The 24,144-nt window shown below is 37.8% G+C and overlaps 1 protein-coding gene across 1 annotated transcript in view; it reads right to left on the reverse strand.

Annotated features, from left to right (window-relative positions):
- Positions 1-24,144, reverse strand: part of TRAPPC9 (trafficking protein particle complex subunit 9) — a 448,574-nt gene that overhangs the window by 346,981 nt on the left and 77,449 nt on the right. The window contains exon 17 of the mRNA XM_066566744.1: positions 20,982-21,106. Within this exon, the coding sequence (XP_066422841.1) occupies positions 20,982-21,106 (125 nt within the window). The remainder of the gene's footprint in view (positions 1-20,981; positions 21,107-24,144) is intronic.

The raw sequence follows: 24,144 nt of genomic DNA on the forward strand, positions 1-24,144 counted from the left end.
TTATCAACTACACTTTCTTTAAAGTTTAAACACTTCCAATCTTTTTTCTAGATTTATCACAGGGGAATTAGAACATAGAGCACACATTACAACTGTGAACTTCTGAAAATCTACTGACAGTACTACTCCACATCTCTCTAGGATTTCTGCATATCTGCCAAGTGATATTACCACCATGAAGACTTTTCTCAACCAAAGTGTGATGCTGAGGACTAAAGAAAAATCATGTCAGATCTGGTAAGATACTTCATCAAACAGAAAAATTAATGAGAGAATAAGCCTTTAGAATGAGCAATAGCTTGATTGATACCATTCCTTTAAAACATCATCTAGGTAGCTGACTTTACAAATAAAACAAAAATTAGGTTAAACCTCTATGCAAAGGAAATTAATTTTTGTTCCACTTAACTTCAGTGTCAGCTACAAAAGTGCTGTTATTCCAAGGATGTAAAAGCTTTACTAAGATCTCCAATTAAACCTATACCACAAAATTAAACAGAATAATATCTGACTATTACTTTATGACTCTGTCCTGGTATAAATATTTGGTTAAGTAGCATTTCACAGGATCACAGAATGAGTGGAAGAGTCCCACAAGAATCATCGAGTCCAGCTCCTGGCCCTGCACAGCACCATTCCCAACATTTCCACCATGTGCCCTGAGAGTGTTGTACAAACACTTCTTGAGCTCTGCCAGGCCTGGTGCTGTGAGCACTGCCCTGGGGAGCCTGTTCAGTGCCCAACCACCCTCTGGGGGAAGAACCTTTTCCTACTTAAACCTTCTCCAACACAAACCTTCTCCAACACAACTTCAGGCCATTCCCTCAGGTCCTGTCACTCACTGGTCACCACAGAGCAGAGATCAGTGCCTGCCCCTCCTCTTCCCCTCACAAGGAAATTGTAACTGCAATGAGATCTCCCCTAAGTCTCCTCCAGGCTGAACAGAACAAGTGTCCTCAGCCACTCCTCATGTGGCTTCACCTCCAGAACCTTCACCATCTTCTTTACCCTCCTTTGGATGCTCTCTAACAGCTTTACATCTTCATTATATTGTGGTACCCAAACCCACACACAATATTCAAGGTGAAGCCACCCCAGTGCAGAGCAGAGCAGAGCAGAACAATGTCCTCCCTTGCCCACCTGGTGCTGTTGTGCCTGATGGCCCCAGGACAGGGTTGGTCCTTCTGGCTGCGAGGGCAGTGCTGAACCACATTCAATTTTCCATTGAGCAGGATCCCCAGGTCCCATCCCACAGCTGCTTTCCAGCCTCATTCCCCAGTCTGTCTGTACACCCGGGGCTGCCCATCCCAGGTGCAGAACCTGGCATTTGTCCTTGTTGAGCCTCAATGGCTGCTGATTGCCCAGTCCATTTGTTCAGGTCTCTGTGAGGCCTCTCTGCCTTCGAGGGCATCAACAGCTCCCCTCAGTTTTGTACCATCTGTGAACTTGCTCACTGTCCCTTCCAGTCACGTGTCCAAGTCATTTATGAAGATGCTGAAGAGCACAGGGCTGAGGATGGAGCCCTGCAGAAGCCCACCAGTGACAGGTCACCATTCTGATGTCACCAGTGTCATTGTCACCCTTTGTGCCTGACCCCTGAGCCAGTTGCTCACCCATCCCATGATGAGGGCTGAACCTTTTGTCCAGAGGGACACCATGAGAGGCAGTATTTGAACAAGATGGCATCAGCTGGCTCCCCCTGCCCAGCGGGGTGGGTGACCTGCTCATGAAAGGCAACCAGGTTTGACAAGCAGGACTTTGCTCTCCTGAAGCTGAGCTGGCTGTGACCAGTGACTGCATTGCCTTCCAGTACCTGCATTGTCTTTCAATACCTCCCAAAATAATCTCCTCCATAACTTTACCAGGCACTGAAGTGTGACTCTCATCAAAATTACTTTTTCTCAAGTAATTTGTTGCATATATTCCCTTAGAAGTAAAAGAAGAATACCAAAAGTTGCCTGAATTTGTTATAATTTTATCAGATAGTCTAAAATTAATCATTAGGAAGTATCAATTGGCTGGCTGCATTGACACAAATGGTCTTGATTGGATAAAGCACAAGCTACTGAAGCCAACAGAGCTACTGAAGTTCAACACAGACAGAAAAAATAAAAATAATTTTAAAAAATCCTACCACTGTTTGATATAACAACTTCAGAGCAAACTAACATTTATTCTGAGCTGTAGCTGACTATATTTATGGGTGCTGTGTTTTATCTCAGTCACAGTGCCATCTGGTGACTATTTATACCCTTATACATTTTAAATAGATGGTATCTTTTAGGCTCATCCAACCACCTCATGTCATCCATTAACCTCCTCCTAAGTCTGATCTGAAAGTGAGGACAGGAACAGTTCTGCAGGAAATGGAATGATTCCAGATTTCCATTTTACATGTTCTTCAAGTGAACTCAGAAGTTCATTAGGAACAGAGCGGACTTTAAGCACTAAGGTATATGAATATTGCCATAAAATAATAAAATTTCTATTGCTAGAAAGGAAGAACATGGTCTCAAGAAAGAGATGAATGGAAGGGTTTGCTTTTTTTTGCTTTTCCCTGGAAATTGGCCTCTAAAAGCCAGCTGTGCAAGGACAAAGAGCACAAACTGCCTTTCAAATCCTGCTGCTAAAGTTACCACAGCTTTCATTGAAAAGTGGTGGCAGATACATCCATTTAGTAAAGATAATTCAGTATTGATCAGCTTACTGTGTCCACATATGAAAAATTCAAATAGACTTCCCAGTCTTGTTATATATTTTATCTCTTTTAACAATTTACAGCAGTTATGAGCCAGTTCTGACACTTTGATGAAAGCAGCAACATGGGAGAAAGATTTATGTTGGTGTTAACCTTTATTTTTATCCCTTCCCCAAACTCACAACAAATATTCCCATCATTATTCACCCTTCAACCCTTCCCACAACAAAATAAGTGACAAGACTGTAATACATGGCATATCTATAAAAGAGGAACACATACTATACCTGGCACTGTTTTTCCTTAATAAAAAAAAAATGCTGTATGAAAAACACCTGATTAGAAATTAAGGCAGTATAGACAATTCCCTAAAATCCCCAGGCAGAGAGACTGAACTAAAGGGTTTTTATGGTCCCTTTCAACCCAAACCAGTCTATGATTCTGTGCAGCCAGAAACTTCTCTTACAGTAAGAAAGAGGCAGTTATTGGACATGAATTTTAAATAGACTGCTGTCTCTCCTTCTTTCTGGAATAAAAGGATTTTATGTAATATTACACTTACTTCAGGCTTTCAACAGGCATAACCAACTTCATATAAAATGAATGTGCATGAGTTAGATGAGCTAGAAAATTAATTCTTATTGTTGTTTCTTATGCTGATACCACCTCAATTTCCAGTCCAGTATCTATTTTGTTATTAAGCATATTCACATGGAATCAAGTGTATAAAACATTAAACATTACTTCAGCTGCTACCAGTACCAGTAGTAACAAAATGCTTCAACCATCCCATAATTAAACACTTGGGATGCTCAGAGAGAATAATTATTTCCTATTTTTCTGTGGAAGACAGTGTCACATTCCATTTAGGGAAGAACTCAGCAGGCCTGCTAATCACTGCATAAAATAGGAAAGGCTGTTGTTCAAAACCCCAAATCTGCTGTTTCTGATACTTTCACTGGAAGAAACTGCTCTGATTCCACACTCAGTAAAGCAGAACTGTTCTGAATATGTTACACAGGTCAACAATTTCTGATTAAGTTTTCTTTCCATAAACCATGCTATTAATAATTTTTTCCATTATCCACTGTTTTCTAGAAAGCACTTCACCCCCCAAAAGCTACAGTTTTGGTTCTCAAGGGTAATGCAACCTACTCCTGACAACAATGAGCATACACAACTATTTGATAAATTGGAGGGGAAAAAAGACCCAATCTTTCCCAAGTAATTGTAATTAAACTCATCCATTCTCTTTCATTAATATTCCAGAGTGCCACAGAATCATTTTCTATTTACTTGAATGCATATTCATTAGAGAACTGACTGGAACCAGTGTCCACGTCCCTCACGTGCTCATCATTTCAAACCAACCCTCGTCCAGGCTGGGCAGTCTTGTAACACTGCAGTGTCCTAGCTAGGAAAGGGCCTGAATTTGTATTATTTGTGTTTCTGGTGCATTGTATTGACCTCACAAGGCCTCAGGACTGAGATTTGTTCAATTTTCTCTCTGACTGACCTGCCTGCAACTTTATTTTATGAGCTTTAGCTGCCACAACAATTTGTCCACCTGACCAGGATACTGTTTCTTATTTGTTTTAGTTGTGTGGGCCAACCACAGCTTTACACACAGAGTTGCAAGAGGTAGAATGAGATATTCAGGAACAAGAGGATCATGTGGTGTAAATAAATAAAGGCTCTGTCTGATGACAGACATTTTGAGAGGTGGTTGCAGCACAGCTGTACAAGCAAAACCCCACAGGCTGTAAATCAGTCACCAAGAATCAGATAAAGAAATGCAGGTACACAGATGGACAAAGCCCTGCTCAGGGCTAGCAAGAACAAATAACATCTAACATATGCTGATATGGGATGTAACAAGGAACCACAGACCAGTGAAAGAAAAGGTAAGGTGTAAAAACACATTAGAAAGTGCATCCTAGAAAAGAAACCACCTGTGGCATGTTCCACCCAGTGAAGGACACCTCACCAGCATTGGGAAGAGTGGCCATAGCTCCTGCTCCTTCCTCTGCCAAGAATTTGATATGTAATAATTCCAGCTGTATTATTGTTCTCCCTGTAATGATTCAATCTGGACTAATAATGACTAAAAGGTTACAATTTCAATACTAAATACTGCACTAATACTGAACTGGCTTAGCCATGTAAGGTGTTACCTTCTCATTGACTGTAAAACAATAAAGTGGCATTGGGTGATTTACAGAGGTGCCTCCCAACCTCAACTGTTCTGAGTCTGATTCTGTGAATGATGCCTTATTAATAAATAGCTGGATAAATAAGCAGATGAGATTGGACTGTTTCCTTGAACTCTCTGTGCTGTGTTCTTCTATCTGACCTTAGACCTATAGCTCTGCTATATTTGGGACAGATATTGTTCTGATTTTTGCTGTACAGCTCCTAGTCAGTGAACACAACTCTGTAATGCAACTATTAATTTTCCTTAATGGATCAGAACCTAAAAGTTCAAATAATTTTGTCCTTTTACTTATGTTTTTCACCCATCAGTGATGACTGATGTTCAATATACCTTGCACTATATATTCTCGAGACTTTTTTGTGTAGTGGTAAAAAATGCCACAGGAATGCTTCACTTCACTCAGGAAAAACAGAAAGATGATAACACAGCTAAAAGAACACAGTTTGGTGCTGAAAAAATGTCTTCCCATTTTTTTTATTTTTCAGAACTTCAACCCTGAAGTTCTTGGGTGAAATATGGCACAGGGCAACCCACAATAAAATGGAAAAGTAGTCTCCAAAGAGAGTGCACTGCCCTGAATTGGGCTAAGGTTCTGAAAAGGAGACTTTTGATCCAAAATTACTGTGTTAAGATTCTGGGTCTTCTGCAGTTCTCAGAAATATTTATGTCAAGAAAGAACAGTTGACAAAAGTCAACCCTTAAAGTGCACTTTTATAATAAGTGAGAAATCTATTCAAAATGCCTTTTCCTGCTCGATTCAAGCTGAACCACTCCAAGCAAGTGCCCTATCACCAGCCTATTCATCTGCCTGCCATTAACAGCTTGTTGTAACAAGAAATCTCCTCTTGACAAGAGGAAGTTAGAAAATTTCATTCCAACTGTGACATCCCAACCAATGCCTATCACCTCCCCTTTCACGATTAAAACATTCAGCACAGAACCTCAGGGTAAAAATTCAGTTCACAGAACTCCAACAGGGTGAGATTTCATTGAGGTTTTCAGAACTTCACAGGAGAAAGTGAGAAGAATCTTTCTACATTTATAGACATCCATGCAATCTTTTACTCAGTGGAAATAAAACAGCCCCACATTCATATTAAACAAATAATGGTGGCTGGTGTTAATTCCATTATTAAGTTAAAAACGAGCAGGAACACTGGAAGATGCAGTCAGGTTGCAATTGAAACAGATTTCTGAAAATAAACAGGCTCAAATGCTTGACTTCAGCTTTTACCTAAAGAAGCATCTTCAAAAGTAGCACATTTTCAAGCATGTGTTAAACAGAAACAGCAGCAGTCAACTTTCCATTTTAAATGAACAAATTTGTAAACTTGTTTGGAAAGAAGTAAATTAAGAACTGACAAAAATGACAGCTGAAAGCCGTAGAACAGTCACGGTATTTTTTTTTCTAAATATAAATCAAGTAAGACTGAAATATCTTCAGTTTCATTTATAAAAACATATTCTATTTTTCTTTTTTTAAATCTACCTACTTGTGTACAATTTTAACTGGCATTATTCAGTTTAAAATTGTTTTTCATACTGCTGAAGTTATAGTTCTCTTTTTTTAAATCTCCATGTTTATATACTATCTTAACTGGCATTAATCAGTTTAAATTTTGTTTCATAATGCTGAATGAATTAATTTTATCTTGCAGTTTCCAAGTTACTTGTAGCTTATGCAGCTCAAAACCTGAGCCACAGATCAGAATACTAAAAGCACTGATACATATATTTAATGAAAGTATACAGTTTTCCAGGAAATACAGGATGGAATTATATAGAAAAAATAAAAAAAAAAAGAAGGGACACAACAGGAGAATGTGAAGGCTACATCAAGCACCCATATCAGCTTAGTAACCAGGCAGCCTTCAGCAATATTCCTTAAAAATGAGCAGCTCCATATCCCTCTGCTCCAAACCTAAACATTTGTACTCACTCAAGTCTCTTTCCTGTGTGCTCACAAAGCCTTGCTTGCTTTGGGGTTTTCTTCCTGCAAACTCTGTTATTGAGTGTTTATATCACAGATCTTCAAACATTTGAGTAACTGAGGGGTCTCACCAAGTGTAGACTACTTGGTCTTACAGGCTTAGCCTGGGTGCTAAATAAATGGGGATATTTCAATTCTTTTATGTAATGGAATCTAAGAAAAATGATCTTTCTGAACACTTTTCCATATTATGCAGTCTGAATATTCCCAAATTGGTTTAGTGCATTATAGTCTTCAGTTTTTTGAAATAGTAAAAATTTAGAAACTCATAAAGACCTTAAAACTGTTAATTTCAGTCTTTTGCATGAATGGTATTCAAGACCCAACAGATCAAATACTTTCAATAGAAACATAAATGTATCTGCTGAAGAAGATCCCTCTTCACTGTTATTTCTGGAGTTTTCCCCACCATTTCATGGTACAAACCTCCAACACACACACACAAAGTATGTATTTAAAATACATACTCCAGTATGTGGGATATGAAAATAAATTACTTTTCACAGAATATGAATCCACAAATGAAACATTTGCATGTATTTATAAAACAGGTTTATCATTCACAGTACCATCCACTTTGTGGATATTTAATTAATAGGAGGGAATCATATTTGCACCATGTCTAAATTTCATTCTTGAAATATGAAATTCGTATCCGAAATTCCTGCTTAGATTACACTTCCATTTCTTAACTTAAATAATGTCCAATTCCATGTAGGCAACAAATCTTTCCAATTTCCAACAGTCATTTTTCTGGTCTCTCTTCAAAATCAATCACAAGTTGGTGGTAGGACAGGCAAACTCCAGGTTATAAATCACAGGGAATTAAGTATCCTGTAAGATTTTATTTTTGCAAATATAATGAACTCTCAGTCATGCATAGCTTACAAGCAAAAAGACAAGTTAAATTACACATGCATTCTCTAGCAGTCACAAATTATTTAACTCAGCTTTATCCTAAACCATATATTAATGGAAAATAAAAATCTATTTAAAATTAAATTCTCTGTGAGGAAATTTCATTTCAGTGGCATATTAAATAAAAGGCTTAACTTTCAATCAGATTTCTTTTTAAAAAGGTTCAGATTTCAGTACAAAAAAAAAAAAAATAAAAGAAGGAAAAGGAAAAAAAGAAACCACCAGAAGTTGCTGGGATGCTGTGATAATTTAAGCTGAATTTTATCCAAATAGCACACAAGTTTGGGTAGGACATAAGGATTAACACATTCAACACTTGCCAAGACTGCCACAACACTGAAACGTCCTCTTGAATTCATTTCAGAACAGGTGCATCCCTACAATTCCAAGAACGATTCCAGCAAGATCCAGCTTGGAGAGGTCCCGTGACAGGGACAGGGAGAGTCCCCCATGGGCATGGGGACACTGCTGACATTTTCACACTGCAGCCACAGCAGGACTAGAGAAGTTTCAGAGCCTCAACTCCTCCTTCTAACTCCCCACAGGAAAAAGTAAAGGAAAAGTGGAAACCTCCTCAGGAGGAAGCAAAAGGGAAGCGATGCAATCAAAAGGGGGAACGTTGACAATTCCCTTCTGTTTATTTGCAGCTAAATTATTTTGTTTATATTGCTGCTTAAAACCTCTAGCTGCAGAAAAAAAAAGTCTTAATTCCTTCTAGGAGGTCATAGATTTGTTTTCACTCTGTGCCCTGATTATTCATTAAAGATGCAGGGTAGCAATTTGTAATAAATGATATGATCATAAGCTGATAGAAAGACCTGATGAAGTGGCACTGGCAGGCAATTAGGGAAATTCCTGAGACAGGAAGAAAAAAAAAAAAAAAAAACAAAAGCAGCAATCACAAATATTTTAAAGAACTTGGACATTATCATAGAATGTAAAGGAAAAGGCAAGGAATACTCCAATTTCAGAGTTTTTCCTGGTTATTTTCTTTGCAGCCTTAGTTATTCCCACTGATTGCTGCTGGGCTAAAGCAAGGATAGACACACAGGAAAACAGGACCTGAACTGAATACAAAAAGGAGATGAAAAGCATCATCCTGATACTGTTAGTTCACAAACAAGGTGTATCTTTGCTTCATAATAGATAAAGCATTACTCAAATTGGGAGCTGTATATGCCCTGGAGTCAAATATGGAGAAAAAACCTCAGCTATTGCTAAATTTGTGTGACAATAACCAAAAAAGCTTTTCTTATTCTTCCTGTCTCAGCAATTTTGATCACTCTGTCTCTTGATAAAAAGTATTTAGATATAAACAAATGTATTGCAGAAAAAGAGACATACAGATATTCATCATCACTTCACATTAAAATTAATTTAACAGTAGGCTTGACTCAATCAATCTTTCTTTCAATTTAGAATTCCTGAGAAAAAGCTCAGAACCTGGTGTTTAGGTTAAAAATTGAAATACTGAAACTGCACATTTGATCTTCTCCATCATTTCAGAGCAGCCACTCCAGATCTGAACCTACTCCCCCAGTATTAAATGCTGCAGAGAAACTCTAAACCTGTAGTGTCTGTTTTTCATTTAATTGCTTTCAAATCAAACAGAGCCTGAACAAAACCCACAGACAAACCTGCAAGGAAATGCACTGCACTCCACAGAGCATAACGTGGAAAACACTGTTTCAAACCTGCTGCTATTCTATAAGATTTTCCCAATTCATAAAACAGCAGGAAAATGTAAACCAGCAAGCTGGTGATGCAGAGAGAGAAGTATGGAAAATTTCAGTTTATCCTGGGTGATGAGCTAAAATTCAAGGCTTATTTTTAAGGGTCAGAAAAATAAAACGCCCACCACAACTCCTAACAGGTAACCAGGCAAATGTAAAGGAATACATCTTTAAAACACAGGAACTAAATGATCAAAATAATCTGTACCTTCCTCCAAAGGAATGCAGCAAGGGGGAGAAAAAAAGAGGGGGAAATAAAAGATGTCAGTGAAGCAGAGAAGCTGTGCTGTGATGCAGAACTCCACGCTGCTCCAGAGCCAGTCCTGCCTATTTCTTTAGGATAGTCCAAGGCTGACTCTTTGGCCTGGCTGACAAAATTTTAATGAAGAGTTTCACTGTTCTGGAGATTTTAACCATTTGAGCACAAAGAATGAACAGCTCCTCACTGCATTCTGAATTTTTCAATTCTTTCAAAAAAAAAAAACTTTTATTGTCTTAGAGACCAAGTTTACAAAGGACATTTTTCCATTGTTTTCCTGATCCTGAAACCTGCAGGTTTTGGTGTCCAAAAGCAAGTTCAGCTTCTAGAAAATTCAGACTCTGCTGGGAAAGCACAGGGAGCAGTGGCCAGCCAGGATCTCTTTCCTGAGATACACAGAAAGACTTTCTAACTCTTCTGAAGTCAATTAAACCTTCAGTCACTGAGACAACTGCACAAAGTTTTTACTTTTTAGTTCTTTTTAGCAGGGACATGAGCCAGATAAGAATCATAGAACTATCAATCCAACATGATCAAGTCCAACCTTTCACCAAATATCACCATGTCCACTAAACAGCATCACAAAATGCCGCATCCAGACATTTTTTGAACACTTCCAGGGATGGTGACTTCCCCAACTCCCTGGGCAGCCCCTTCCAGTGCTTAACAACTCTTTCAGTGAAGAAATTGTTCCTAATACACACTGGGAGTGTTTTGAAATAAGGAGATTTTGTTGTTCTGAGGAAGGAAGGTAAAATTTAAGATGCAAAATGAAAATGCACCAGCGTCAAAACCACAGGCAGACTTTTATCCCCATTTGGTGTTCTACATATCCTTACAAAGTCTGATGGTCATAGTTTGATTTTTTTCCTGAGTAAGATGCAAGCCTGTGAGCTGAACAAATGAGGCAAAGAGAGCATGAGCTGAGCCTTACAGATTTTCACACATTAGGCTGGTACAAGGTACTCAACAGATGGCAAGATTCCTGAAAAACACAGCCAGGAATTTGTACATGGCAAAGCAACAGTGAGTAGAAAATACTATGAGAGATAAGAAGAGACAAAAACAAAAACCAAAATAAAAAAAGGCAGAAAAGCTTCAAAGAGCTCATTAAATCATATTAACAAAAGACATTTCTAGACAAAAGTAGAAACATGTCAGTGTTCCAGAGAAGGAAAATCAATGACACAGACTTCGTTCTTCTGATGTTCTTTGTGCATGGGAGACACTCTGCAGGTGTCAGAACTGATCTGGGCCCTTTCTCCTGTCTCTGGACAGCAGCAATCAGAAGTTATGGGCAAGGAGAGCTATTTGAGATTCCTGCTCTCAGGTTGTCCTTCTGGAATTATATTCCATACATTCATCACTGGAGCAAGCTGGATATTATAATAATGGACATTACAGCAACATCAATGAATTTTGTCCAAAATGCAGAATGTGTTTTTTTCTCAAAGCAAAATTATTAGGTTGATTAAATTAATTCCTCCTCCCTTTCTCTTCCTGACAGTATTCCCTAAATATTTGTTCCTGGTATATAAAGACTTATGTCTTTAATATAAAGACCTATTTATGTCTTCCTGTTCCTTGAGAGATTCAACACACACTTCTAGGAGAGCCTGGTGTGATGAACACACAGCTCAGGAACACTCTGGCACTGCAGAGTGCAGAAAAACATCTTGTTGTGCACACAGTTATGTCACAAATTCTGATTTTTCAGGGGGAAACAAGGTCCCCTGTACACAGCAAATAAAGAGATAATGTCCACAGGCTCATTGTGTTGCCTTTTCCATCAGGGACTTCTCAAAGCAAGTGGCTTTCACAAAGGAGGTGAGGTGAGCAGAGCTCTACTACACAAACATCTGAGGATTGGATTGTTTGGGTTTTGTGGGGGGTGGAATATTTTTACTCCCCAGAAATCAAAGTTACTATTCAAAGTTATTAGTAAAATACAGGGTTATAACTTCTCAGATCTGGGGACAGCTTTTACTTTTCATCAACTCACCTCCCTTAATTTGAACATCACTCCCAGGAATATTCACTAAAGTGGTATAGAACATGATAATTAAATTATTTCTACTTTTAATAATTTTTCAGTTAAAAATCCAACAATCACCCACAATTTCAACTCCATTCCATCCAGACTTGGAGATCATAACCCACACTTGGATACCAAGTACAAAGAACAGTTACAATTCAAGCTATTTTACTTCTTTTGTGGTAGAAAATTTGCCATGGTGAAGTTATGCATTATAGTTGCATGACAGTGCCACCACAAAGGAAACCCAAAAGGTCAGCTTCAAAACTGAAACATTAAAAAAATGTTCATTATAATTCATAAAACTTTCAAACTTTACAGGAATACAGCTTCAAGAGCAAAACCAGCACTTTGGGGGCAATCATCACTGAGCTGTATAATAGTGAAGGAAAAGCAGTGTCCTCCTTCCTTCAGAATTTGACATTTCTGTCATACACAAAAGTTCCCAATAAAATTCTAAAAATAATTGGTCCCACATTATCTCATTTACAATAAGTAGAGAAAAAGGATACCAAGGGCAGAAGGCCTTTATTTGCTTTAAAATCCAGTGGTGGAAATTGAAGGTAAGACAAATTAGAGCTAATGGTAAAATGCACTTTTAAAAGGCTATTTCACCATTACAGGAACTGCTCTAAGGATGGAGAAAGTTTTCTGCCACTGAAATATTTCCACAAAATTGGCTAACTTCCAAAAATGCCTGCTTCAGCTCCGAGTTCTTGGCATGATGCTGAAACCTCAGAGGTAAATTTATCAGGATCAGATTAGATGGATGATCAGTACAAAGTTTTCCACCAAGGCTACAAGAATAGATTCCCAGCATCTGGATAACATTCCAATTTTTTTATAATTCAGATCATTTTCTCTCCATTTGTAGCTATTCCCCTCATTATTCTAGCCTGGAGCACCTACAGTCTACAGGTGATGACCAAGCAAGCAGATAAACTCAGGGAGAGGGTGTGGATTGCCAGCAGCACTGCACTGATCAACAAGAGGTAGAAAAACAAATGAAGAATAACATGGAAGAATTAAAACAAAAAGACACAAACAGCTGCCCATAGGGAACAAGCACCATGCAAGGGGCAAAATCCAGAAATGGCTTTTGGTAAAGGATCAAGGTTCTAGGCAAAGAAATCCTAATGCTGAATTTCACCAGCAGTGAAGAATGCAGGATTTCAGATGATTTTTTCATATTCTTAAGAAACAAGATTACATCACCTGTTTCTTACCCTCTTAATGGGATGCAGCATTTGGTGCTTATTTTGACAATATTTCACTTGTGTGATCTTGGGCAAGTAATTTATTCCTTGTTCTGGACTCTCTGCTGCTGCATCAAATGGCAGGAACAGTAATAATTGATTATGACTTGCATCTAATAGTAATAAAAATATTACTTGCATTTGCACAGTGTCTAACAAAAAATTAGTAGAATTTCACATAATTACTCAAGAAAATTACTGAAATGGACTGCTCACCTTGCTGGGCATTTGATACAAAGATATAGCTGAAAATAAACTTAGACAAAATTTAAATTTAAACTTAGATACAATTTAGACACATTAGTTACTGCCATGAAGCAATCTAGAAGCTTCCTTGCTCCAGAGATTTACTTTATTACAAAATATGTATTTTAATTGCTTCTTGTCATTTGTCTTTTTCTCTTCTCAGACTTATTTCAGCTAAACCAATAATGTTTTAAGAGCCCCAGGTTTAAAATTAGCAAGTCATTCTGAGTCCTCCACTCTTACCAATCTGCAAAGTGTGATGTATTATGCTCACTGTATTTAATAACTACAGACAGCTGAAGCACATCCAAGTCACTTAACAGTAATATTTATACTAATTTATCATCAAACTACACACCTCTAAGTGGCACAGCAAATACTCCACACAAAAACAACATGCACCAGTTTAAAGGATAAATTTCCCAATGCAATATTCATAGTACTTTTGATCTTCTACTACCAGAGAACATGCTTTTTATTCCATTTAAACACAAGAACATTAGGAATTTAATTTACCCTAAGATTACACCTACAGAAAATCAGGTCTAATGAATCATAGAGAAACATCTAAGAAATGACACTCTATTTGATCAACACCCTCAAATTCCTACACTTTTCCCTCTTCACATAACATTTTTTCATCACCTGCTTTTCCCTCTCTCATATCATCAGTCACTGCAATTCACAGCAAGATCAGCAATTTAATGACAACAGAGAGAAACCAATTTCATAAAATGACCAACAAAATATGAGCTGGATCTGTTTTATCTAACACAATATTAAAAAGCTGCATTTATTTCAGTCTCAGGGCTTTTTCCTCTTTGTCTTACAAAGAATTTCCTCTCCTCTACTTCTGATAGTTTTAGATAATTTTTATTGCTTGGGAATTTCAGCATTTTGAAGTCAATCTTGTCCTACTCCTCCTAACAAAGAGTTAGCCTCTGACTGATCAATGATAAATTTAGCACATAATCATTATTAGTACTAAATTAAAAAGCTTTAAACACACTTGTAAATAAATTTATATTCTCTTAAGCAATCCCTCTTGCAGATCATCTTACTGAAAACTTGCGATCTATCACATTTAAAACCTGGTTTACCCATAAACAGCAAATGTGGAGCTTGCTGGAATGATTCTCCAGTCACTTCCCTCAGTGAAACAAAGTTGGTAAAGCAGATTCTGAGGAGCCCTTTCAAAAATGCTTTGGCATCAGTTGCAGCCACCACAGTCTGCACTTCCCATTTCTTCTGAGTAAAACTACCACACCTGACCTGCTCTTCTGGAGTCCCCACAGTGATAAATTACTAAACTTCATTCTCTTTCTCATACTCCTGGGGAAGGCAGCTATTAAAAATGCCACTTCTAGCTAAACAGAACACTCACAGTCTAAAGATTTTACTTTTCTTTTATCAAGATGCTCTTTATCTCCTTGGCCAGCTTCCCAAAAATCAGAACAAAACTCCAAGCCTTACTATGATCTGCCTCTATGATTGAGGAACTGAAAATATTTCAACAACAAAAAAAAAAGTTATTTGAAATATTAAGAAATTGGACTTGCCTGCAGATTATTTATTCTCAAATGGAGAGAAAAAACTATGGCACAGTGTTTATCACAGCCTGCAGTACAGCTATTCTTCATTACTTCTAAATGCACTGAGTTTTGTGGGTAAAAGACCACAGAAAATTATTAAATCAATAAAATGTATGGAATTTCAAAAAAGTTCCATCAAACATTTGGAATGAAAACATTATCATATGCAGGATGAGCAATATTTAAGTAAAAATGTCTGGATCTACAACACAAGCACTGTAAATGTGCACAGGTAAGAACCAAGTAAATAAGGCACCTGAAATAAAGAGTGGTCTTTGATCCAAACCCTGTCTGACCTCCCTCATCTGTTCTTATTAAGAGAGGAAAACTAAACATGCAAGAACTTGCAAGTGCAAAATGAATGTGCAAAACCCCAAAGGGATTCTGAATTTGTGACACCTGACCGTGGAGCACACAGCAGGTCACACTCTGAGAGCGCCAGGCTGCAGGGGCTCTCTGACCTCTGGAAGAACATTTGGAGGAAATTTATTACCTAATGCAAGAGCATTCACACAAATATCTCAGTTTCTCATTGTTATTAAAATTTCTTGTTTGTCCCAAACCTCCCTCCCTCCGTGTCAAGTTTCCAGCTCAGCAGGTCTTCACATGAGCCCATCTTTATTATTTCTCCATTATTCTAACACAGTCAACTTCTCCTCCTTTTCTCCCCTCACTTTCTATGCAGCCAACACCCTCCTACAAAAGCCAACCTCGGTATTGAGATTTTTTTTCCTGACTTATCACAATGTCATTATGGATGTGACCACCTCCAGCTGGTCCCATAAGCTCTGTTTATTGTGCTGGTGTCAACTTTCATTTCTCTTTGTCCATCTTTAGACAAGAAAGAGATGCAGTGTGGTTTATACAGGAGATTGCACCTGCAGATACTCCTGATGAGAGATTTGTTTGGGTATGAGCAGGGTATCATCACTTGTTTTCTGAGTGACAATGAAGGAAGTCCAAAAAAAGTCTGCTTTTGACAGGCAGACAGTGAATCCATCCAAATTTTTTCTACTAGTACTTTATAAATTTTTTAATCCTCCTTTCATGTCAAATAAAATGGGAAAAATAGCAAGGTCTGAAACATATTGCATTGAAATTGTAGATGCTACTGTGCTAATATTGAATGTAAAATACAAGACAAGCTGAATGAATTGAATTTATCCAAATCCAAGGGGCAGTAGGGTTTTTTCCACCCCTGGCTATAGGGAATAGATTTAGTCAAGTATTTTCTTAGTGTTCTGAATTGCAGTCCTCTCTAGGGCACAACAGACAGTTCCTTTCTTGAGAGACCAACTCACAGAAGGAGAAGAAGAGGAGTGGAGAGCAGAAATTGTGCGGAATACTCAACTATTTATAGAACTCCAGGGAAGATAAGCAAAGCTGAACTGGGCAGGGAAGGAAAGCTAAAAGCATTTAGACCCAGATTGCTCAAAAATTGCCAGCTTTCATCCAGATCCAGATCATAATCAAATTTTGCCAGACAGGTACCAATTGCCAAAAACCCATTTCTCCCTTGTTTCTGCAGAATGACTCTATTTTTATAATCCACTTTATCTCAAAGAAAACTGCAAATCTTGGCCAGGAAGGCAATAAAAAACACCTTGCTGACCTGGCAAAGGTTGATGTGGCTCACAGCTCCAATCTGAGCAGGCTTCAGGAGATGTGAGCACTCACCTCACAAATTGTCAATTATAAAAAATAAGATATGTATTATTTTTGATAAAAATCAGATTTGGAAGTGAAAGAGCTTTGTTTATTTTTTATCTTCTACCATCTTGAAAGTTATTAGGGAAACAAGATAGAAACATAAAACTTGACATGTTTAATATTGAGGGGGAACTCAGGGCCACAGAATTTATAAGAATAGTAATGAATTCCAAAATAGGACAGTGTGGAAGTACAACATCCAAACTGGACTATATATTTGTGCCTAAGATCTCATTCCTATATTCACATTTCTTCAGTGAAAAGGAATCTAAATTTCAGTTGTGTTCTATGGACTCTACATCTACTCTAAATTCAGCAGCGTCCAACATTATTTTAAAAATTAAAAAAAAAAATCCCATTTGTTCTGTTTAAGGGCTTAAACTTAGAATAGATATAAGGTTTATGAATAAAAGGAGTTAGAATTGAAAGTATCAACAATATAAAGTTTATCCCTATTAGCAGCACACTTTCAAATAGAAGAGTAAAGCCTGAGAACTGAATAGAAAAAAATCCAATTAAGGTCTGCATCTCATCTTAATACACTGCTGAGTAAATCAGAAAAGATTCATTAAAGACAGTGTGTTAAATTAAATTAGCTCTACATACTGTATTTTAACACTTCCTACCATTTAGTGAGAGTGCAAGAACAGAGCAGTTTTATGAGAGTACTTAAACCCCTCCAGCTTCTGCAGCTGAATCTCCAGAATTACAGCTCACATTCAGGATGCAGAAGGAAATTCTCCTGAACAAACAAGTCTCAAAACAAATAAAGAAGTCAGCCAAATCCTTTATAAATTATAAACCAGCCCTGTCTGCCAAACAACTGCCCAGTAAGCACTGGGAATGTTTAACAGCTTAAATCAAGGGTTTAAAAAACTCACAATATGCTTTCAAAGTTTTCATCACCCAGCTAAAAGAGTTCTCCATTTCCACTCTTCATCTGGGTTGGACTGATCTCTAAAGCTCAAGTCCATATGGAATAAGGACTGAAGTGCCAGTTTGTTTCTTCCATCTGACAAGAACTAGACCACACCAGAATAATCTCAGCTTCCAAGCATGAAAAGCAGCGCAGAATTCCCCAGGTTCAAACTCACACTTTGTTTGCTGAGAGATTATGGCATCTGGTTACATTTCTCACTGCAGCTTTTGCATGAAGACATAGAATAGCTGAATATCTGAACACACTGCAGTGTTACTCAAAAAGTAACAGATTCAGCCTCAAACCTGACATTCACACACCACAGCAATGCTGAAAGGCTGAGTTACCCTAAGGAAAGTAATTCATCCTTTCATGCAGATGCACCCTGGAACAAGCACGGAATTTAGACAAGGCTCAGCACAACAACCCAGCACTGAACAGCAGAAATGAGTATCTGAACATAATATTACAGCCTGAGATTCCATTCAGCTTGAGGGTATAAGCAAGCTTTATGATGAGGTCATAAAGCAATTTTTACACTGAATTTATGAGCTCATTGTAACAGTCATTTCCAGAAGCCAGTGACTGGTTTATTAGGAGACAGCCTACAGCAAAATTGGAAACAGAGATTGCAAGAGAAGCTCAACTGCAATATCCAAGACTGAAGCACAAAATCTGTAAGGCAAACAAGTAGGGAGGGAAGGTTTAAGCATGAGGCTTATAAATATCTGAACAAGGACATTTCAGAATCAGCAACACGAGAAGCATTGATTTACACTCACTTTCATTTGCAGAAATTCACTTTTATTTGAAGATGAGCTTATGCACAGCATGCAGGATTGAAAAATAACCACTACCCCTGAATATTCACACCAGACACCTATTGTTTAATCATGAATAAGTGACAGCAGAGTGTTTTCACCACACATACAAATTGTTTAAGATCCATCTTGCTTCTTAAGTTAAAAACTCCCACTTGCTTCTTACATTAGTCCTTGTTAAATCACTCTAATTGGCACAACAATAAAGCAAATGTAACCCAGAGCTCATCCCAAACTGCACTGTGAGGGACAAACAGCCCACAAACCCAGATTTGTTCTGCTGCCACGGGGAGAAACTCAAGGATCTTTTAAGAAGGTTCTAAGGAACTCAAAAAGGTTCATAAATATCAAACATTTTGAGACTCAGCATCAAAAGGAACCTTGGATCCTATCTCATGTGCAGATCCCAGATTGTTTCATTTCAGACAGCAATGTCTGAGCAAAAGCATTTGACAATGAACATAATTCATGTACTCAAAGACACCCAGTATAAACCAGAGGGACTCAAATCCAAAACTACAGCAAATTCCTCAAAACTCAGCCAAGACAACTGGACCACAGCACATTCTAATTATATCTGTAAATTCTTAATTGACTGGATTGTTTACAGTAACTCCCTGTATCTATGGTTTGGAATTTATCTGGCTTTCATTTTAAGCTATTGGTGGTTCCTGTGCTGCTTCCTACTAAAGAGCAGTGTTAAAGAAATCACAAGCAGAAATCCACATTATCACAGAATGACTGCCTAAAGAAGCAAATACATCTCCTCACTTATAACAGGTAATTTTTTCTGGTCATTTACCCACTACCCACTATGTCTGTCCATGTACATAGAGACTTAATTATGTGCAAAGCCCAGTGAATCAAGAAACATTTTTAGCATAGTTCTGAATAGTTTTGAGCTCCATAGGCATTTTTAATCCAAGCAGATCCAATTATTGGTTTATAGTAGTTTAACTGGGACAAACTCCAGGCATGCTACAGGTGCTGTACAGCAGTGATGCTCATCAGGCTCAGGACACAGAGACATTTACTCAGCAAAGAACCCTTTGATGTTGTTGGAATGTGTATTCCCTACTCAGCATAGTTTTGACAATCTGAATGGTTCTTCTATCACAAAATACCAATTAAATCAAAATTCATTCCATAAACCTGGCAACAGGATCCAGCATGTGCCTTCCCACCACAGTTTTTCTACACATGCTGAAAACCAAGTTCCTGCTTTACACCCCTTCAATCTCCTTCTAATACTATCACACAGATCACTGGGAACCTGCAACTTCTTGGTTGCCAGGACAACTGATTGGCAAGCAAAAAGTGCACTGAAATGCTTTTTTCTTTGTGTACTTGGTGCAAAGTTCTGCATTTGTAGATTTTTTTAGTCCTATCTTGAAGTAACACTCCCATTGCTGCTGTGACTGAGAAGTGTCTACAGGTCAGACATTCTACACAAATCTCTGAACTTAAAAATTAATGCTGGACATTTTGTTCAATTAAATAGCAAATTATTTCCTCAATCATGCTCATTTATATTTATAAACAATTTGGAAACACCTTACTATACCATAAAACACAAAGGCTTTAGTAATTTTGCTAAGACCTTTCCTATGCTGCAGAATAAATTGATGATGAATTAACAGTGCTAATGATCCAAAAGAAACACATTTACAAATTAACAGCTTCAGTTGTTTATTGCTCAGATAGACTTGTGAATATTCCCATTGTGAAAGAATCAAATTCACAGGCAAAGCAAGTCACTGAGAAAAGCAGAGCCTGTGTTTGCTTCTCAAACACATCTGAAACCAAGTTTTGCCACATACAACACTCACTCTAATTCCTGACAGGATGAGCTGATGCAGAACATGGATCTGTGCAGGGAATGTTTCAAATACTGCAGATAACACAACATTCACCAAAAGCTGGGAAGAGACCAATGAAGTGCTGCAGTCCATTATTTACAATCTTTCTTATTTTCATCTCAAATTATATCTCCTTCAAATCTGGCCATTATGCAGCTAAATTTATTTCATGCTCTAAATAACAACTTTACACCTTCAACAGGTAAGATCTGTCCCAGAAAAGCAAAGAGCAGCTTAGGCCAGGGCAGACTCTGGGTAAGCACAGTGCAGCTTCCACCTACACAACTCTTCTTCCACCTACACAACTCTTCTTCCACCCTGCTACTTTTCTTTACTTTTCCTTTGACTCTCTCAACTATTCTGTTTTATTACTTGTATGAACATCACTAAAAACAACTCGCTGCAAGAAAGCCAAGAATTCACAGAGAAGCACCTTCCTACAGAGTAAATAGCTTGAGAAAGCACCACGAGGTGAGCTGACAGCTCCCCCAGTACACCACAGGGACAGCCAGCTCTGCAATTTCCACTCTTAGCCTGATCTTTCTTCACCTTTTTTGTTTGTTGGCTTTAATATAACAATCCAAACACAGAACATCAAGCTGTGCTAAAGGAAACCAAAGGGAAATATTTATGAGACAAGGAAACCTTTGTTTTTTAGTCACACAACAAACCATAGCACAGTACAACTAAAAAACCACAGGTTTTACTTATTTTGATGTCATTCCCCTACCTTGACGTGACTGAAATCACCAACTTTGCTGCTTTCTTGGGGATTAAGAGGTTTGGTCTCCACTCTTGGTTTGACAACCTGCCTGAAAGGACTGGAGAGTGGGAGTCCACTGACACTGATTCCATCTGGAAAACAGAACAAAGAGAATTACTTTTGCTCGTCTCATGCTATGTTTTGTTCCAATTAATTTATAGCTTATTATCAAAGGGAGAGAAAAGACACAAAAAGTGATATTAACCTTTTACACAAAAAGACAAAACAAAAGACCAAGATTGTTTGGCTGTTTCTCCCAGGACACCAAAAATAATCAAACTTGAACACACCAAAAATTTGGCGAATATCACAAGAAAGGATAGAAACTGCATTTGAAATATCACAACAGAGGTGTCAGAGTTAATAATATAAAATAAGCTGTAACATTTACAGTATTAAAAATAAATATTAAAATAAAATATTAAAATATTAATTGAAATAAAAATCAAAGTTTGTGGTTTTTCATGACAATGTCATCCAATCAGCTCCTTAGGATCCTTAAATTAATTTCTAATATAAAGATTTCACTTTAAACTGTATTGTGGAAAATGACAGAAAATAGAGATGTCATGTTTTGTATATGTACTAAGGCAAAAATAGATAAAATAGTTCTCATTTATAAAGGAGGCAGAATGGAAACTTAAGGTTTCCATTTTAAGAATCAACAAAAATCTTAAAAATACCCTGAGAGGAATGTCCTGAGAGTTTGGTGCTTACTCCCAGTCTGGGTCCTGGCATACACTGAATGACAACACAACAACTTAACAGCTTCTTTACTGCCAACAAGGTGTAACTTGAAGGTAAATAAATGCACTGCAGCACATTTGGGGTCCTTAACCCAAAAACTCTAAGCACAAATTTAAAATACTTGGAAATTACTGCTGAATCAAAAGAATTTGAAGAACAAGAGAATTAAAACAAGGAAGCTTTAACAAACAGTAAAAATATATTCACTGTTTGTTATTATTTACATCTAAAGAAGAGAAACACTTTGTTACTTGATGCTGTGCAGAGCAACTGCAATCCACAAATACCAAGTAAATACAAGCAAAATCTCATGTACAGCAGCAGAGACATAGAGCTGAACACACAGGAAAAACCAAATCGTGACACAAAATCCAAACGAATTTCCTAAATTGCTCCTATGAAATTTGGACATATTGAGGATACATTCCTCAAAAGAAGAAACCATAAGAAGAAGATGGAACATGAAAAGGGTTTTGCTTCATTAAACTTCACAGGTATCCAAAGGAAAAAACAAAGGGAGTATTCCCATATTCCCTTACTTGCAATTTCCTTCAGTAAATAATTCTAAAATTCACCTTAGCATTGAATAAATGTCCTAAAAGTGTCCTATCCCTTCCTGGGGGAGAGCAGGACAGGAGGTGAGAGCACCCTGCCCATGCAATGCAGCAGGACCATGAACAGGACAAAACACAGAAATAAACTACATTTGATCACAGGCTTTGAAAGCTGCTCTTTCAAAATGAAAATTAGAAGTTTTAATTGAGGAAAAATATTCTTCTCCAACTGATGAATGATTTTCACTAGTTCTATATTTAGAACAAAAACTGACATTGACTGGTGCATAAAATTGCAAATTAAAACATGAAAAGAACCAAGTATGAAAACCTGCATGGCATTAGTCAGATTTTCCACTTTTTATATGGCATGAGCTTTATTTCTTTGAGAGAAGAATAGATAATACCTAAAACAACATCACAGAGATGCAGCTAATGCCTTTCTTAATTACTTTATCCTGTAAAATCCCATTTTATTTTTAATTTCTATAGTGGGGGAGGGAAAGAAAAGACAATAGTTTAAACATTTTCTTTGGAAAGAAGACATTTTTAACGCTAATTTGTATCTGGAAAAGGAGGTTTTCTAGCAAAGGAGACATCAGGATGAAAGGGAAGTCCAAGTTAACTTGGTAGTGGTTGAACTTTCTGTGTCCAGTCTGTGGCACTCTCACAGAGCCAGTGCCAGGCACTTTGTGATGCTGCAAATGACTCAGCCCTTCTCAGCCTGGACTGCTCAAGACAACTTCTCTGCCAGAGGACACAAAAAATCATTTTCTACCACAAACAATTATTTTTTTTAATTTTTTTTTTGTTCTGTTCTTTGAACAGGCAGCAATGGGAAAAGAGACCTTGCCCAGCTCCCCTGCAATACATTAAATAGTTAGAATGGGGGAAATCCTGTTAAAAACCCTGCTAGGCTGCAGAACTTAATGATGGCAGGAGAAAACACTGAGCACCAATGAAGCAGTTCTCCAGAAATTTTACATTATTGATATTTTTTGAGATTACATACATTTTATTTTCTCTCATGAAGTTTAGAGAGATGAAGATGCTAAATCCTCCATAGTTTCCTTTTGTCAATCCCTACTGTCAAACATCCTGAGCAGCCTTGTACTATATAAAAAGTATAATTATCTTTCTACTCTGTCCAGAAATTTTCCTAATTTCAACAATCCACACTGAATATTTCCATGGTAACAGCATATGACCAACACTTTTCCCATGGTAACTGCAAAAACACAGCTTGCCTTTCCAACATCCCAGTCACTGCTGTCACAACAGAGCAAAATCTCTTACCAGCATTTCCTCTCTCCTATCAAATGTTAAGTAAATTGTCAATTTAACTTCATTAGCCACTTTCCCAGCACACTGCACAGAAGAATCCCACAAAATTTCTTACTTGAATGAGGGAAGTGCATTCAGGGAGTTAAACCCATGGATGTACAATGCAGTAACTGAGCTCAGAAGGAAGAGGTGGGACAGCTCCTGTCCCATGTCACACTCTGCTGTGCCTGTCCAGGGGACAAAAATGCATCCACTTTTCAACAGGCTCATCACAGCCATGGAGGTGCCAAACTCCACAGCAAGGAAACACTTTAAAACTGTTCCAGTGACACCACAGAGGTTGGGGTTCTGAGGCAGTGTCCAGGCAATTCCATGTCACACAAAATGAAACTGTGGAAGGTTTTAGGCTGAAGTGCTGCTTCTTTCCAGGAGAATTTCACACAATCCAACAGCAGTGCAGACCTGCTTCCTGCAGCTTCCTCAACAGCAGCACAGGGACCCTGAGAGGGGCAGGAGGAGGAGGAATCCCAGAATTATTCAGGTAA

This window comes from Molothrus aeneus, chromosome 1, assembly GCF_037042795.1.
Source record: "Molothrus aeneus isolate 106 chromosome 1, BPBGC_Maene_1.0, whole genome shotgun sequence".
In the NCBI taxonomy this organism is placed as follows: domain Eukaryota; kingdom Metazoa; phylum Chordata; class Aves; order Passeriformes; family Icteridae; genus Molothrus; species Molothrus aeneus.